This window comes from Chelmon rostratus, chromosome 23 (genome assembly GCF_017976325.1).
Source record: "Chelmon rostratus isolate fCheRos1 chromosome 23, fCheRos1.pri, whole genome shotgun sequence".
Classification (NCBI taxonomy): Eukaryota; Metazoa; Chordata; class Actinopteri; order Chaetodontiformes; family Chaetodontidae; genus Chelmon; species Chelmon rostratus.
In genome coordinates this window covers 2,178,814-2,195,686 of record NC_055680.1, presented here as the reverse complement: position 1 = coordinate 2,195,686, position 16,873 = coordinate 2,178,814, and the positions used below count along the sequence as shown (strand labels likewise).

At 43.1% G+C, this 16,873-nt stretch overlaps 1 protein-coding gene across 1 annotated transcript; it reads right to left on the bottom strand.

Moving 5' to 3' along the window:
* Nucleotides 1-11,739: 11,739 nt before the first annotated feature.
* Nucleotides 11,740-16,317, bottom strand: c23h4orf54 (chromosome 23 C4orf54 homolog). The gene has a single exon (XM_041965616.1). It carries the CDS (start codon nt 16,315-16,317, stop codon nt 11,740-11,742), a length of 4,578 nt encoding a protein of 1,525 aa, XP_041821550.1.
* Nucleotides 16,318-16,873: the final 556 nt, after the last annotated feature.

The window sequence follows — 16,873 nt, the reverse complement described above, 5'->3', positions numbered from 1 at the left end:
CGCATGTATGACGCCATTGAACCGCGCCAGATGCATTCAAATGCTATCGGAACGCGTTTCGTTTTGCGAAACGACCATGGACGTTTTCGTTTCTAAAATCAACGTTATGATACAGCATTTTTTTTTTTTTTGCACACCCATGGCACGGATGTATCATACACAGGGCAGATGATAACAGACAGCATGACAGCCAAATTGTCAAGATGTGACGTTCTTGTATAGATAATAGACAACCTATGTCAACAGATGTACGGATTGAATAGTGTTAATGTAAGAGTCCCATTTCACTTGGGTTGAATTAAAAAAAATAACAAAAGAAGACATTTCCATTCTTAGTAGCAGTAGTGCAGAAAACCCTGTTTATTAACTTACTTGTGACCACAATTGCTTTGAATGAACGACAAAAGAACAGAGTTCTGGAAAAAGAGAAACGCAGAGCACCTGAAGGCCGCAACAGATGAGGAAGGCAGATGATGACTTAATTTTCACTGCCTTCACATGGCGGTTCTAGAACTGCGCTAAAATTGCTTTTAAGTGAAAATAATTGTAAACAATGAAATAAGTAGCTAATAGACATATGACATATTGCGTATAATGTGAATAATGTGGTTTAATATTGTTGTTAAATCCTTTATGAAATGCTGCCATGCATCAGTTTTACAGTACCATAAGCCTAACAAAGGTCCTTCTTGACCTTGATAATAGTAGCTTGACAAACCCAACTCCTGCTTTCAGCTGTATCACATGGTCTTCATCAGCAGATTGAGTTTACTCATCTATCAAAGAGATGGATCTGGTGACACACAAACTAGCAGGCTTGTTCATGTTGACTTCTTACTTAAGTTCTAACTTAACTTAATGTAGCGCTAACTGAAATTCATTCTTGACTTTTGCAACTGTAGTTCGAAAAAACAATACTACCTTGGGGTCAACTTACTTGCTTTTTCCACATGACGCCGTTTAAAGCTTCTGGCAAAGCTAGTAAATGGAACTTGAGCTGGGATTGTTTTGTCAAACTACATATTTCATCACTGGCTGTTGAAGACATTGCTGAATTTCTATTATTGTAACACACTGTAACAAAGATACATGCAGTCGCTGGAAAGTAGAATTATAAGCAGAAACTCATAAATAAATGCATAGCCAGCCTGAGAGATGACTGGCAGCATCACCGCATGGCAGTTGCACCACCCCCAACTGTAAGGCTCAGCAGAGGGTGGTGAAAACTGCTCAGCACATCACCAAGGACGGAGCTGCCCATCAGTTCAAGTTCAAGTTCAAAGTCAATTTTATTGTCAGTTCTGCTGTATGTACAGGACATATAGAGGCTTGAAGTGCCATTTTTCTTAGACCCCCTGTGTTATCATATTTTAAAAGCACTATAATAAAAACAAACTGCAACAAAAGTGCAAAGAATTGAAATATTTACAAGTTAAACTGGGGTCCAGGAGAACAATAACAGGTTACAGATCAAGAACAAAAACTGTCATGATAACATATGTAGTGGAAATAGAAAAAATAGAGCAACTCGAGATGAAATGCAAGAATGAGTCATTAGCAGCACTTTTGTGTTCTGCTCAATGTGTGTGTATGTTTGTATTAAGAAAGCTCTGGGCATAACATCTCCTCATCCATCTCCTTTGTTTTTCCTACATCAAGGGAAAGACTGTTAGCTTAGCATAATATGGCCAGTTGGTTCACTTCATTATTGTACTGTGATATATCATTGTTGCTGATTAAACCCACCACAGTTGTGTCATCAGCAAAATTTGACAAAGTGGTTGGAACTGTACTGGTGGACAGTCATGGGTCAGCAAACTGAAAGGAGTCAAGGGAGGGAGGAAGGATGGATTTTATGTGGTGCACGAGTGCCAGTGGTTCCCATTCTACAGTATTTTGCTTCTGGCCCCTTAAAAAGAAAACAATGTCTTCTTGTGACTCTTCATCACAGATTATATCCTGAGTGTGAGCATGTATTGTGAGCAGTTCAGTTGAATAGTTTTGAAGACTTAATGTATTACTCACCTTTGGGCCTCTGCTCAGAGGTTCATCTGGTTGAAAGGTCCAATCTCTGCAGCTCTTGAGTAAACTATCATGGAGGTAGAGCTGACAGCAGCTATAATGGCTTAAGCGGCACCACCATCTATTGGGCATTTAATGAACTGCACCAAGACTTTCAGCATCCAAAAAGATTAATGAAAGATATTAAACTAAAATTCAAAAGCAGGAAAGACAGATGTTCATCCATCTTACACATACCTTAACATGCATTTATATTCGTAGCAGTACACAAGGGTCATCGTCCCTCTACTAGTCCCTGGATGGAGCTGATTCATGCACAGGCTGACTATGGCTGGAGCCCAGGGACCCCATGCATTCAGTATTACAAACATTGAACAAACAGGCAAACGGCAATCTGTGCAGGAGAAGCATGATCTTATATCGCCGTGTTGGTGTTGTCCGTACATCATAATTATGTTGCTCCAGGGCCATCATTGAAAGTGACCAATCACACTGTTTTGATGTTGAAGCTCTGCAACTCAGAGAAAGAGACTGGGACAATACACACATGGGAGAAGTTAGCGTTTCTTACACGTGGTAAACATATGGAGGGTACATTTTCACCCAACCGTGAGCTTTTCCAAAACCTAACCAAGTACTTTTGTTACCCAAACCAAACTAAATTGCAACTGAGAATGAAAAAAAAGAGAATCTAATAAGTGAACTAAGTCTGAAAATAACAGGTCAGCAATATAACAATAAGCTATAATTGAAAAGACTGCAAAGACAATATGTTGTAGCTCCAAATAGCTCCAAAAACACCATTCAGCAGGTGAACAGGTTCATTGGTAACAGGTGATAGTATCATGATGTATATGACCGTTCAATGCAGTTTATCGTGCATCTGTTAAGCCTGTGTTGCTACACTCACTTGCATGAGGGCAATCAAGATTTTACCCTCATAGATTTAAATTCAATTAACCCCCAAAAAATATTTTCTCACACAGAGGAATTCCTCATGAATACATTTCAAACAGAGAGTGCATTGCAACATAGCCAGAGGCTTATGTGTGTGTTATGGCTCTGGATGGGATGGAATGCCTTGCAGACACACTAGGTTTAAACATATCTGTGTGTATGCAGTAAGGGCTCTGCAACATGATCCTGCGTCCATCCATCTGCATCCCTTCCTAACCCGGTTTCTAACCACAGCCGGCAGAGAATCCTCTAACACTGGCTGCCAAATTAAACTGAAAAGATGGCAGCCATGGTCAACCAATTTCAGAGAAGTGTTTTGAGAATAAATAACTTCCACATTTACACCTTCGTCTGTCAGAGGGACGACGTCCAAGCATGATAAATAGGAGACAGCCTGTTGACAGTCTTTATGCTAAGTTAAGCTAATGCTTCAGCTCTGTATGCAAACAGACAGGCACGGCATCAATATTAACCTACTCATCTCACTCTTGGGAAGGAAGCAAAAAGGCACATTCAGAAAAATGTTGATCTATTTTAAACTACTTTAAATGATCATGACAGCCGTTTGAAAAACCCACTCTAGACACGAAAGGTTTCTTGGTCTTTATTTGTTTCTTTTACATCACAGGTTCGTACAGATCTGGATCCCACACCGAGAAGAACTTACCCGACGCTGTGCCTGGTCGCTTGTCTTCAAATGTGTCCTCCACTCCAGAGGTCCAACGATCGAGGAACTAATCAGCATAGTTAAAGATAACCAGACAATTCATGCCTTCACTGTGTTTGCATGTGTTTTTTTGCTAAATATACTGTTTGTATTACTTTAAAAAGTGAAGGTCTCAAGTGGTGCACACAATCTTATTGTGTCTGTACAACATGCAAAAGCCTCCATTTGGTATTTAGTGGCATTCCAGTAAAGCTTTACTTACATGGCAATGGTTCATTTTGTAGGTGAAAACAGGTGAAAAATATAATAGAGAGGTCTGCAAAAGGGTTTCATGTTTATTACATTACCACAAGCACAAACACATTTAACATCAACATCTGATGGAACAGCGCTTGCCATATTCATGACACAGTTTTGTGTCACGTACTGTACATTTCACTTGCAAAACACATCAAAAGTTAAAAACCTGAACTAAGCCTTCATTTGAGTGTGAATTTCAAATTGGACAAGATTTCACTTTCACTGTTTCATTGCTTAATCCATCTAAACCCACCTGCCCCCGCTGTGCATTCACCTTTTCATTCCACATTAATGTCCCGTCATTCCAGAAGTCGCAAACGTTCATTTCATGACAAATCTACCTTCTTTTACCTTCACAGAGTTTACTGTCTGTCCACAGAGTTCACAGTTTCAAAGCAGAATCACTGAGTGATGCATCAGAACATCAGGCCTTCCTTGAGACCTGTGAAAAAAATATTTACACTTATACAGAATTTCATTTCTCTACACAACAAGGCAAACTTCCCTTCTATTGCACAAAAGTAAAAAAAAAACACTCAAAAACCGCTGCAATGTGACTTGCAAAGTGCTTCTGCAATCACAAACCAAAGCAATGGAGGATCTGTCTGAAGAAATGATCATTCAAAAGACCAAACCCCTTCAAAGGGGTCAGTGGGACCAACGATTACCAGGTAATCACAGAGAAAAGTGTACACTGAAGGAGATTCAACAGCAGATTAGTTGTGGGTTGCTCTGAAATACTCATAGTTTTCAAAGATTAACATCACATCAAACTGGTGAAACCATTAAAAAATTGAGTGTCAAAGTGCCAGGAAATATTGTGATGTTAATTTATGCATATATTGGCAACATCCACTTATACTACTTATGTGGTAATTTTAATGTTTTATTCTGGCGGTTAGTATACAGGAAGTGAGAGACAGTCTATGAATATCACACTCAAAAAGTAGACAGTTTGGGATTTCAAAGTATATTTTGAAATCCCAAACTCCCAAAGTAAAGGGCCCATTCACCCAAATAAGAAAAAACATGTTTCCTTTGAGCTTTAAAAAACTCAACTGCATCATCTCTTTTCTCCAGAACCTTCCAGGAGTCACATGGTAGAAGAAAATACTGGTTTGTGCACACAGATTGGTAGACCAAGTGAATTTACCAGATGGGACTGACCCCTGAGAACATCAGTGGATCTCTAATCCTGTATGATCCTAAGAGTAGCCTGAGATCATCTGGTGGGTCCTTTGTAAAGATCTAGATTGGTAATCAGGGTGACCAGGCCTTTGCTATCAGGGCTCACTCTGGAATGACTGACGGAGGAGATCGGGACTTTTGTGAATACGCTTTTAATTCATTCTTTGTTGTCTAATAATATACTCTGTTGTTTTATTATTTCAATACATTATGATATACTTTATTTTAGTTTATTCCTACTTTTATGCTCTTTTTTCCAAAGCTTTTATTTTATTGTCATGTTATCTGTAACTATGTTTTAAAAGGTGCAATACAACAAAATGTATTATTATGATAAGATATAATATGATATGATATATGAAATGACATGATATGACATGACATGATATGATATGATATGATATGATATATTGTTAATTATATTTTGTTCTAGCTTCAGCAAACAAAACATGTTTTTTGCAAATTGGGCAAACTGACCCTTTAATTGAGCCTTGATGACACTCATAATAATTTGATGGACCTCATTTGGGGCATCTGTGGAGCAACATTTCACTCCAAAACAGCGACCACAGTTTAGCATTTTCTACATTACAACTTTTCAGCAGCTCAGAAGGCAGAAAAATGTCTGTCCTAATTCAAACACAACACAGCCTGTACAATCCATGCAGCTTATTCCTTTGAATATAATACAACACCTGAACACATGAACACGTGTTAATAAGACTTTACAGTTCACTGATTGTTTCATACATGTGGTTCTTTCATAACGACATCATTGTTGATGCGTGAGGTCATGTTTGACTGGACTTCTTCAATTTCCAAAGACAATAAAGTAACATATTTTCAACATTTGATTCAAAGTGAAAGACAGATGGACTGGCCAGCAGATCCACAGTCGCGAACTACTTTAAGTGCCAAACAACAACTCAAAATACTGACTTAGAAAAGAATACACAGAAATACATGTCAACAGTCCATCAGCATGTCATCCGTCTCTCTTCGCCCTGCCTGCTACAGCAGATAACTTCCTGCAGCTGCACTGTCCTTTACACCCAACCAACACCACAGTCTCTGCATTTCAGTGAGAAGGGAGAAGCACCTAAACATAGCACAACCTGTCTTCATGTGGTCACTAGACGAAAACTTAAAAGATTGCGATATAGGCCGCAGTGCATGATGGGAGATATCATTGTCCACCATTGTATAGACTGAACACATACATTCCATCAATATTATCATGTTAAACACAGCAGATTTAACATATTATGACATTTCCAGGTCTATGAAAATACATGGTGGTAAATGCTGCCTTTCATGCACTTTGAAGCAATACCTGTATTGTTTACTGGTATAATTATTTGGCTAAATATAGTCATCATAAAAAATGTTGTTTAATAATGTGACATAAAATGAAATAAAATTACAAAATCAACAAAAATGATGTCTGAAAATGAAGTTAAAAATAAAGATTTTTCCTAATTAAACCCTGTTAGTTTAGAGGGAGATTGACTAGCGAAGTCAGAGCAATACAGGCCCACAAATTCAGTGAGTCTTTCAAATTTTTACAATACAATGTTAGAAAACAAAGCAAAAAATACATACTTTATACAGATCTTGTACAAGTTAGAAAAGGTATAAGAGGACGTGATTGAGCCCTCTTATAAAAGGACCCTCATGTATCAACTCCATCCAATAAAACACACAAGACGTAGCACAATGAAGAGACGAAACCCACAGCAGTCCTACATCCACCCCGAGCTCAGCCCTGTCGGGAACCAAGAAGACAAAACAGACACTAAGTTCTCACGAACACACCATTAACAGCTGGAACCCAGTTTACCATGAGGCTCTGTCATTAGAGTAAACTGTGGTTCCACATATAAAAAGTTTTATTTGTGCATTGTTTAACCTGATATGTGAGAATTTTAAGAATGCTCTGGGACCAGGGTGCAGAGTCCTGATTTGTTTACACTCTCCCTGATAATCAGACTGATTTGCCATTTGGTTTTCACTTCATTATACAGTCTGACATCACGTTGCTCTAACAAATCAGCAGTTACTGAAGGATCTGACCCAGTGCTTTAAATGCTTATTCAAAACAATGGACAAATAAGAGGAAATCAAATGTGGAAATAAAATTTGGATGAACACTGAAATATCTAGTTAACAACCTGGATGTTGAAGGAAATTAATCTGCATACATATCTGACCTAGTATTGACCCAGAGGTTGCACAAAGCTTACAGTTTGTCACCGTCTCACTGAGGAAGACACAGCTCTATGGGTGAGACTCACAATTCAGTTCCAACTGAAGCGCTTTGAGCTAAATGCTAACACCAGCATGCTCACAATTACAATACTCGCATGCTGATATTCAGCAGGTGTTACTGTATGTTTACAGTACCGTGTTCCCCACCTTTATCTGGACGTGATTAGCAGCATGCTCTGTATTTACCACTGCAGAACTGTACCCAGTCAAAATCTCTGCCTTCCTCTGGACAGACCCTGCTGTCACACCCACTGCCCAGTCTGCATCATTCCTAACTTCAGCCCCCCAGCTGTGAATATTATTTCATGTTTCAAAATGCATCAGTGCCATTTAAGTGGAAAGTCAATCTGTCCAAGTCAGCTGGCATTAGGTCCTGTCTGACTTCAGGAGTGGGGGTTCATTCAGAATGACAACAGCACCACAACAAAGCAAAGGAACGTGTTCGTATGTGGCTGCAGGGCTAGAAGATGAGATATGAGCCAGTAAATTCTGTATCAAACAACATACTGTACATCTTTGACAGATTTCAGACACCAAACTTTAAGTAAACATCCAGCTGAAATGCTTTCACCTTTTCAACAGCCATGTTAGTCTTGATGGACAGCTGAAGAAGTTGTGATGAAAGGTAGTATGAATGGTGCTATATCTATGAAACGGATAGATGAAAAAAGACATTGTGAAATAACAATTGGCAACTAATAACCTGCAATAAACTCTATTTCTGTGAATAGAAGCAGGATGAAATAACATTTCACTAAGAAGAGATGGATAAAACAACAAGACTAAGGCTGTATTGTATACTGAATCGCCTACTACATAACCACTGACGAGCAGTAGTAGTAGTTTAAAATTCAGTAGTACAAAAGTAATAGCAGTTTATCTTTCTGCTAAGAATAACATTATGTAGTGCATGCAGTGCATAGCAGTATGCAGCATGAAACTGTTAAATGAGTTTATTTTGTAGTATGATTGGCGAGGCTCAGCCAGGTTTTAGAAAGCAGAGCTAAAGACAAAGCACCTGTACTGCGCATCATGCCCTTCTGCTCTATAAGAAGACAGATTAGAAATGTGGATTTTCATGATTTTTCTGAAACATGAGCCTCTGATGATTGGAGGGAAACCGTAACGTTAGCCCTGCTTCAATCAAAGCATATATTCAATCAAAGCTCATATTAGTTCAGCATGTGGGCGTGCTAGCATTTGGTAACTGGCATTACAGAACAGCTGGGGGGGATAGGAATGTCATTATTTAAGCAGGCATGTGGTCATAAACCAAGTATTAGACAAAATACAATCAGAGGAGGACCAAAGTCAGGATTCATCCTCTGGGGACCACTGAATACCTGTACCAAAATATATCACCAATGCATCCAATCTTTGTTGAGATATTTCACCAAAAAACTGAACTGGCAACCTTGTGGTGATGGAACAAGTCAGGGGGGGTCATCAAAATTAGTAGGCGCCACCTTTGGGGGAATATATGAAAGTCTGTACAAAACTACATTCATCTGATCTTTGTCACGACCAAAATAGTGGACCATCCAATGGACCACCAGAACATTGCCAACCTTAGAGCCACATGCTTGCATGGTTAAAATGCGCTGTTCAATTTTATGCACGTATTTTGCGCTCTTTTGGGTCTCCATACAACTGCAGTTTGATTTCATTGCGTCATATTTAGTGATTTCCACTGATGAAGAACATTGTTACATTCACCTGTCCATTTGCTTGTCTTGGCGTGCTTACAGGAGAGCCATTTACACTCAGATTTTACCCCTGCAGACTAATCACTGCCCACTTAGTTCAGACATTAACAAGTTCCATACATTTTGCTTTATTTAAAGAGAAAAACGTGCACAGTAATTCCTCTTCCTTTGAGGAGTGAGGCGTTTCTCTTTCTGTTGAAGCATTACCTGTTCTAAGGAAGGAAGATAACAGCAACATGAAGGTCTCTTGACCTCTGTTCCTCCCTGGACTTCAGCTGATAGCACCAATATCACAAATGTGAGAGTTCATTCCACACTCAAAGGCAGTATGACAATAGTTCCTGAGGTATATGATCATTGTTTACTGACTTTCCCTACACACAGTTTTGCATTTGGATTTAAACTACCTTCCACTCAAAAGCCCATTTCTCCAAACCGTAGACCATCAGACTGCAGACTATCAGTTTACTTTATAAGCATAACTGAGCCCTCCAGTATGCGGCTCTCCTTCTCAGATGAGAAGGGGAACTCCAAATGTTCACCCACATTGCAGCTGGGCCGATCTGCTGCTAAGCTGCATGTTGTGTTTATGTAATTGCTGATCAGAGGCCATGTGAACCTGGCTTCTCACTCTCTCTGTCTTTAAATGACTGGTCCTATAAAAAGCCGGCTGACCCCGCTGCGACTCTGACCTGCCAGGCAGCCTCGTGATGTCCTGCAGCAGCTGGGGCAGAGCGTGTATACACAGAAAAACGGCTGCCATCGCCCGACCTTTTACTCCTGCCCACGCTACGTCCACCTCGCCACACACGCATTCAAACACCTCGCCATGAAGGAGCTCGTGTCAGTATAATCCTCCGTATCTCCGATATCAGAGTTCACAAACTAGGTGCTCAGTTGCAAACTTTACAGTCACATCGCATCTCTTCCTTTTTCACGCATGCTGAATCCTAGTACATGATTGGTTGAATGCTCAACGCCTTTATAGAACTGACATGATACGAGAAAAATTAGACTGTGACTAGTGGTAAATAAATTGTTGCAAGGAAAGTGTGCCATCAATCCACTATGTACTTAGAGGCTTTTTTGAGGTTAGCTAAAGGCCGCCATGGAGGCACAAAGTGTTTAAAATAAATAAACAAGAGTGAAATAAATAATTTCATTAATAAATACAGACATATATTACATTGTAATTGTCAAATAATACATTTAACCTGGAACCCTCAGCTCGCTATTGAAATGTTCAATAACAGAGTTTACTGCAACACTTTTTATTTTAAATGTTTGCATTGTTGCTTTTGAAGAGAGTTTTTATCTCACACTGCCAAAGCTTTGATGACAGCAGGTAATTTAACCCAACTTGTCAGCATTTCCTGTTTAATTTGGAAGCCTCCAGGTCTCCATAAGATTTGGGTTTCATTATCTTGCTGTCATCAAAGGTTTGGCACTGTGGAACATTGTCATTGTAAAATAACATTTTAAACTGCTAAAATGAAATAAAAATGATTGGAAATAAACTCTTTTATTGTGAAAACAGGCAGGATGAAATAACGTTTCTTAATATTGAGCTTTAATGCGTACTGGACTATTTCACATTATCATGGCTATGTTATACATTTTGTCTTTATTCATTCATATGATCATTTATTTCATAATGTCTCATGCATTTATTTAATTCTGAACACTTTGGGTCTCCATGGTACCACACTGAAAGTTGGATCTAGAAACTAGTGCTACAGTATTATAATTAAAAATGCAAGTGAATACTGTAAATGAGTACATACTTCCTACGAGGCAGGAATGAAGAGAGACACCTCCTTCACATACTGGGTTAAGGTTCATTTTGGTCACAACAGAACCAGAGAATTTCTGCAAACACGGACAGTCTGACAGCCTGGACGAGTACCTGAGCAGCCAGAGAGGAGCTTTGGCTGCTCCAGTCTCACTCTTGTGGGACAGTAAAGCAAAAATGAAACATGGAGGTGTCCCATTAGGGCAATTTCAATAAAATAAGGATTTCAAAAGAAAAGGTACCGCCTCCTGACACTCATAAAAAACTCATTTTCCTTTCATTGTTTATCAAGGGTCAATTTCAGCTTCTTTCCTCTACTTATTTTTTAATAACATGGTATTTGTACTGTGAAATAGTAAAGGACTCTAGTACATTTTCCACCAATGATTACTAGAAATCGCAGGTGGGGAAAATGTCTGCAGTTGACAAAGACAAATGTCTTTGTCAACTGCTGCTTTTAAGGTCAAGAATGAACTTTAGATTTCCCGGAATTGCATCTATTATAATTACAAGAAACATCAGTAATGTTATTGTAACTGTTGTTACACTTGTGCCGTAAATTCAGTGACCATCTTGTTATCAAATCAGAAAATAAGACAAGAACAATGCAGAGATTGGTTCATTAGTACATCATATTTAGATTTGTGGGAGACTGAATGCATGAAAGTCAATTCAGATTTATACCTTTGATTATTTGGTTAAAAAAAAGGTTATCAATGCTTTTAATGGGCTTAAAAGTGTTTGTATAGCAGCAACATGTACTGTCAGTCTAACCAGATGCATTGTGTCATATTCTGTTAGACAGTCAGAACTACTCACCTGTCCAGGTAAGGTGCCATTCATCTGTGCTCCACCACGAAGCTCATGGTGGTCCCGTCAAACAGGGGCGGGGCGACGATCCGGGGCCCCTGCTGGGAGGTGATGCTGATGACAGGCTGCTTGACGCCGGAGAAGCCCTGCGGCGGCCTGCTGGCAGCGGCCTGCTGCTGAGCCCCGGAGGCCGCCTGGGGAGACTTCCCCGTCGCCATGTAGAAAGGACTCTCCATGTACATGCCCTCGGCCTGCTGCTTCTCCAAGCTCTCCACCTCCGACTGCACCGACATCTGCGACTGCACCAGCGTCCGCGCCGGGATCACGGACGGCGTCGGCATGAAGCCTGGGTAGATCATGTAGGTGTGTCCATACGCTCCTGGACTGAGGGCCAAAGGTGAGATCGGCATGGGCACTGGAGTCACGGGAGGCTGCGGAATGGGCACGTCCACATACTGGCCTGTCTCAGGGTCAAAGAGACGCTTGGTGGCCGGCTGCACGGGAGTGTCCACCAGGTAGTAGTTTCCAGTGGTGGGATCCAGGAGCATCTTCTTCTGGGTGGCCTGGAAGGGGTCCAGGGTGGGAGCGGGGGTGATTGCTGGGGAGAAACAGTACACCTGAGGCTGATTGGTGGACATGCCCAATGGCAAGGAGTGGTAGATAGTGGCAGAAGGGATCTCGGGTGAGCGTGTCTCCATCACAATGCTGGAGCGTTTGGGGGACTGGTTGTAGTCTTCCTGGCCCCTGGAGCCAGATCCCAAGTGTCCTGAAGGTGCTGTTGGGTGCGTCTGAGTGCTAAATGTGTACACTGATGTCTTTTCCGCAGATGAGGCTTGCTTGTTGCTGCTGGACTGAGACTTGACCGGAATGGTCAGGTAGTTCTCGTTGTCGGCTGAGGTGCTTGAGGGCTCCTGCAGGGACCTCTCCGCCTCCTTCGATTCAGCTTCCTCGTGCCCACTAAGCTTGGGCTGGCTGATTTTTAACGATGCGGGCAATTTCGGAGACTTCGGGACAAAGCTTTTGGCGCTGAAAGGTGCTTGTGTGACAGGGTTCGGCTGGGGCGTCTTTGCGGGTGTGGAGGCCTTAAGGCTCGAGCTGAGGCTGAACATGTTTTTGCTCCCCGTGGTGCCGGCGGCTTGCATTGACTTACCAACCAGCCTTTCATCACGGCTACCAGCGGCCTGAAAGGGTTTGTCCTCTCGCCTCAGCAGGCCGTCGGTGCCGGGGGATGCTGCGACCGCCGGTGGCGTCTTGTCCATGTTGGCCCCCCTCACACCTTCCTCCTCAGGTCCGCCATGCTCCTCGCTGGTTATCAGCGAAAGCACATGGCTGTCTGTGAGCCGCTGGGGCTCGTTCTTCCTTTTCCATTCATTTCTTTCAAAGACGTAGAGCTGCTCCATGGTTTTCACGGCAGCCTGGAGCTTCTCCAGAGCCACCTGATTTGCCATCTTTGATTCAGGTTTCTTGTCTGTCATGTCTGATATTTTTTCCTGCCTCTTTGAAGCTATTCTGCTTTCACTTCTCAATCCAGTGTCTCCCTCTGAAGAATTATTGGAGTTGCCTATGGCCGCTCTCCCTGCAGCCCTCTGCAGTGGAGCACTTTTAGCGCCCTCTGGAGACGACCTGTCGATGTCAAACGGCTCCCGATTGGAAAACTCAGTCAGATTTCCACAGTGTTTTCCGTTGCTGTTTATATTCACAGACTGACATTTTATCACTATGGGGGACACAGAATTAGGATTCCTATAGGGAATTTGCTTCTTTTGCTCTGAATGGCTGTCAGACGAGGCAAAGTTGGATTTATTTTCGTTGTTATCCAAAGAGACAAAGTGATAGGAACTTTTAACCAATTTACGCACGTCTCGCACTTGGTGTATGGGCGTCTGCAGCTTTCCTTTATTATCTCTAATGTCCCTAACCATGAAATGCGGAACTTTATCTGAAGACTCACCCTTCAGAGCTGCAGCCAGCGCCTGGCATTTGAAGTCATCTGTTCTGATGAGGCTGGCTGCGTTACAGCCTATATTAGGAGCGCGCAGTTTGGAGACGCCGAAAGGTTCCGTTTTATTGTTTCTGACGCTCCTCAAGTTAATTTTAATTTCGGGAGATTTGGATGTAGCCACGCTCCTGGAGTCTGCGATGTATAAAGTGTTGTCAGAGCGCAGTTTTAGCCCTCCTCGGTCTCCGCTTGGAGAATAATTCCTGTTCTGCAGCTGCTGTCCGTCTTCTCCGTCACTAGACAGCAGTTGGATACTTGGCACAAACAAATGTGACATTTTAGTCAGTTTGCCGCTACACGATGAGTACTGATCCCCCTCGCCCTCTTTGCCGTCAGCTGAAGGCGACTTCTCCTCCTGTGTTTGATCGTTTTTATGATCCTTTTGAAACTCTAGCTCCTCGTCCTTCCAGCATCTGAACGCGCTATTTTGGCTGCGAAGCAGCGTGCTTTTCGACGCTTCCAATGTGCCTTTTTTAGTATCGATTCCAGCTTCATTTGCCGACTCCAAATTAGTTTCTGGTGCGGGAGTCGCTTGTCTCCGGGAGTCGCTCTTGGTATCACATGAGCCGCTGTCCACGATGTCCCCTAATTCATCCACGCACATTATGGCGTAGTCAGAGCCGCTCTCGGAAAACTTGGAGCTCTGTCGGTGCAGCTCCTTGCTCCCCTTCCCCCTGTGGCTGTCGCCCTCCTGGTGCACAAAGCACGGGGAAGGCGTCGGATGCGGCTCACTTATCTCCCCTCTTTCCATCTTGCGCTCCTGCTCGAACTGCATCTTCTTCGAAATCACATTTTTGATGAGGCTCGAGGCGAATATGGCTTTCTTGTGCGTGTCTTCCATGGTTTTAGAGGGCGGCTGGCTGGTCCCTCTCCTCTGGCCGCTTGAGAAACTGTTGGTAACTTCATCTGTGGAACATGATCCTGCAGCTTTTTGTGCAAAGTTAGTGCGTCTTTCTCCCTCAGACATTCCCGATTTGACATTGCAGCGAAAATTCAGAGTCTCTGTGAGCCTAATCACCCCACTGTGGCCCTGACTGAATTTCCCCATCAGTTCTATCTTCTTTGTAGATGACGATGCGCTGTGGGGATTGGCATTCAGGGTGAAGATCTTGCTGGTGGGCGGTTTGATGCTTGCAAGTGCAATGCCCTTATAACCTCTATTGTCTACATTTTTGGCTATTTCGAATGAGGCCGTTGAGTTTTGATGGGATACCATACTTTGGTCCAGTCCCTGTGACATGTTCATGTTGCCATATTTCAGGTCGACAAACGTGGACCACCTGTTTATCCCTAGCCCATGCTCTGATGCAGAGGACTCGCTGGAGGTGCTGAAATTAATGGCATCAAAGTAAGGATAAGCCAGGCTCTTGAAGGCTCTGGCTGTCAGGTTGCGCACCTCCTTGTCAGCGTCGTCCAGCTCGCTGACAGCGCTGGACGCACCGCTGGAATACCCGGTGACCTCTTTTCCCCTCAATTTGCGGCCAAAGTGTAAGCGTCCCGGCGCGGCTATGAAGCACTTTGCTCTGTCACACAACGTCTCTGCCTTCCCATCAACTCCCCTTAACACATAGCGGCTCATGTCTCCGGAGCGCCTGGCATGATAAAGAATATTTCCCTGCTCTTGAATGTTGCCAGGGTCATTTATAGCTCGAGAAGTGGTCCTGATTGACAGGTGGATCTGTCCCGCGGCGTTGCCACTGCACGGCTGCTGCTGTGGCTTCGACACACTCTCATCTGAGCTGGTGAACTTGGCCGCGTCGCACAGATCACTTTCAAGCAGAGTGCTGACTGCTGCTGCGCCCTGAGAGCGAGGCTCGCCGCCGTGCCCCCTCTCCCCCGCCGCCCCGTCACCGTCAAAAGAAGCATAATCGACAAAAGAGTACACCTGGTTGTCATCCTCAATGTCCCAGCTGGCGGAGGAGCCCGCCCCGAGGTCGTAGTCCCCCTCATGATCAGAAAGTTCCGACAGTTGGATCTCGTGCGTGGTAATGTAATGGGACTCGTCCTCCGTTACGCACGGATCGCAGTCGTCGGAAAGCACCAAACTAACATCATCATCATCCTCATAATCACCCGACTCACTTCTACCGCTCCAGTAATTATCGCTGCAGTGCAGCTCTTCATCTCTTGGTGTGTTTTTGTTGTCTTCTTCTTTGGGCACCTCTGGCTGCGTCACGGCGCGCTTGCTTTTGTCTGCTGGTTTGAGGCAATCCTCTGACTTTACTTGAAGACAAGGGCGACCTGATGACGAGAACTGGTTAGAAGGACCCTCCTTGACACCGTCTGTACATTTCCCAACTCCAGAATCAATTTTCTTTTCAGTTTCAATCTTGGTTTTACTCGCCAACTTGTGGTTTGGTTCCGTTGCGCTCCGAGCTCCGGAGGCGCCGCTGTTCGTAAGGGCAGACATTTGGGTTCTTTCACCAAAGTGACAGTCTTTCTCCGGGTTTGCCCCCCTTGTGTTCACGTCCACTAACTCCACATGGACGTATTTGCTTTCGTCTTGCTTCTCCGGGGCATCCTCTTTTCCGTGCGCCACTTTTTGGAGCAGATCTTTGACCCCCCGGAGAGTCGCCGGTGTCTCTGCACAGCTTTGCTCAGTCCTCATAGCTGAACCTGCGGGCTTAGGTTTACATCTGGTGTCTGACAGCGAGGAAACAGCAGAGATGGAGCCTCCCAGGATTCCTCAGCCCTTCAGGCAGAGATGGTGCCGCGCGCAAAGCTCCGCGCCCGGTTTGACAGACACTCCGCTCACCCAGAAACGCTCCAAGCATTCCAGTTCACCGCAAGACGAAGCCTAAAGCCCAGTATCTAAAAAGGACCAGAGACATTACCATCTACTGTCTAGGCCACAGGGTTCTCAAGCTGGGGTTCAGGGACCAAGAGGGGTCGTTGAGAGGACTCCTCTGCTAAAAGAGTTCATTAAATAGGACCATCAACACTCACTCTAAAGGCAGATTTTCATTAAAAAATAGAACAAAAAATCTGAAAATACTGACCTGTTTTCATTTAACATAAACGTGTTTCAAGCTGCTTTTTTAAGTAAAGTTTAACTTACAGAAACCTGTCCATTCTTTCCTGATTCAAGACACAGGAACATATTTTACTTTAGAATTAATTTAAATTCACTTTGGCAAATGTTAACATTAAAGGAATGAGTCACC

What these genes read in the sequence shown, in the direction of transcription:
- c23h4orf54 (XM_041965616.1), bottom strand. Translation starts at nt 16,317, where the DNA reads ATGAGGACTGAGCAAAGCTGTGCAGAGACACCGGCGACTCTCCGGGGG.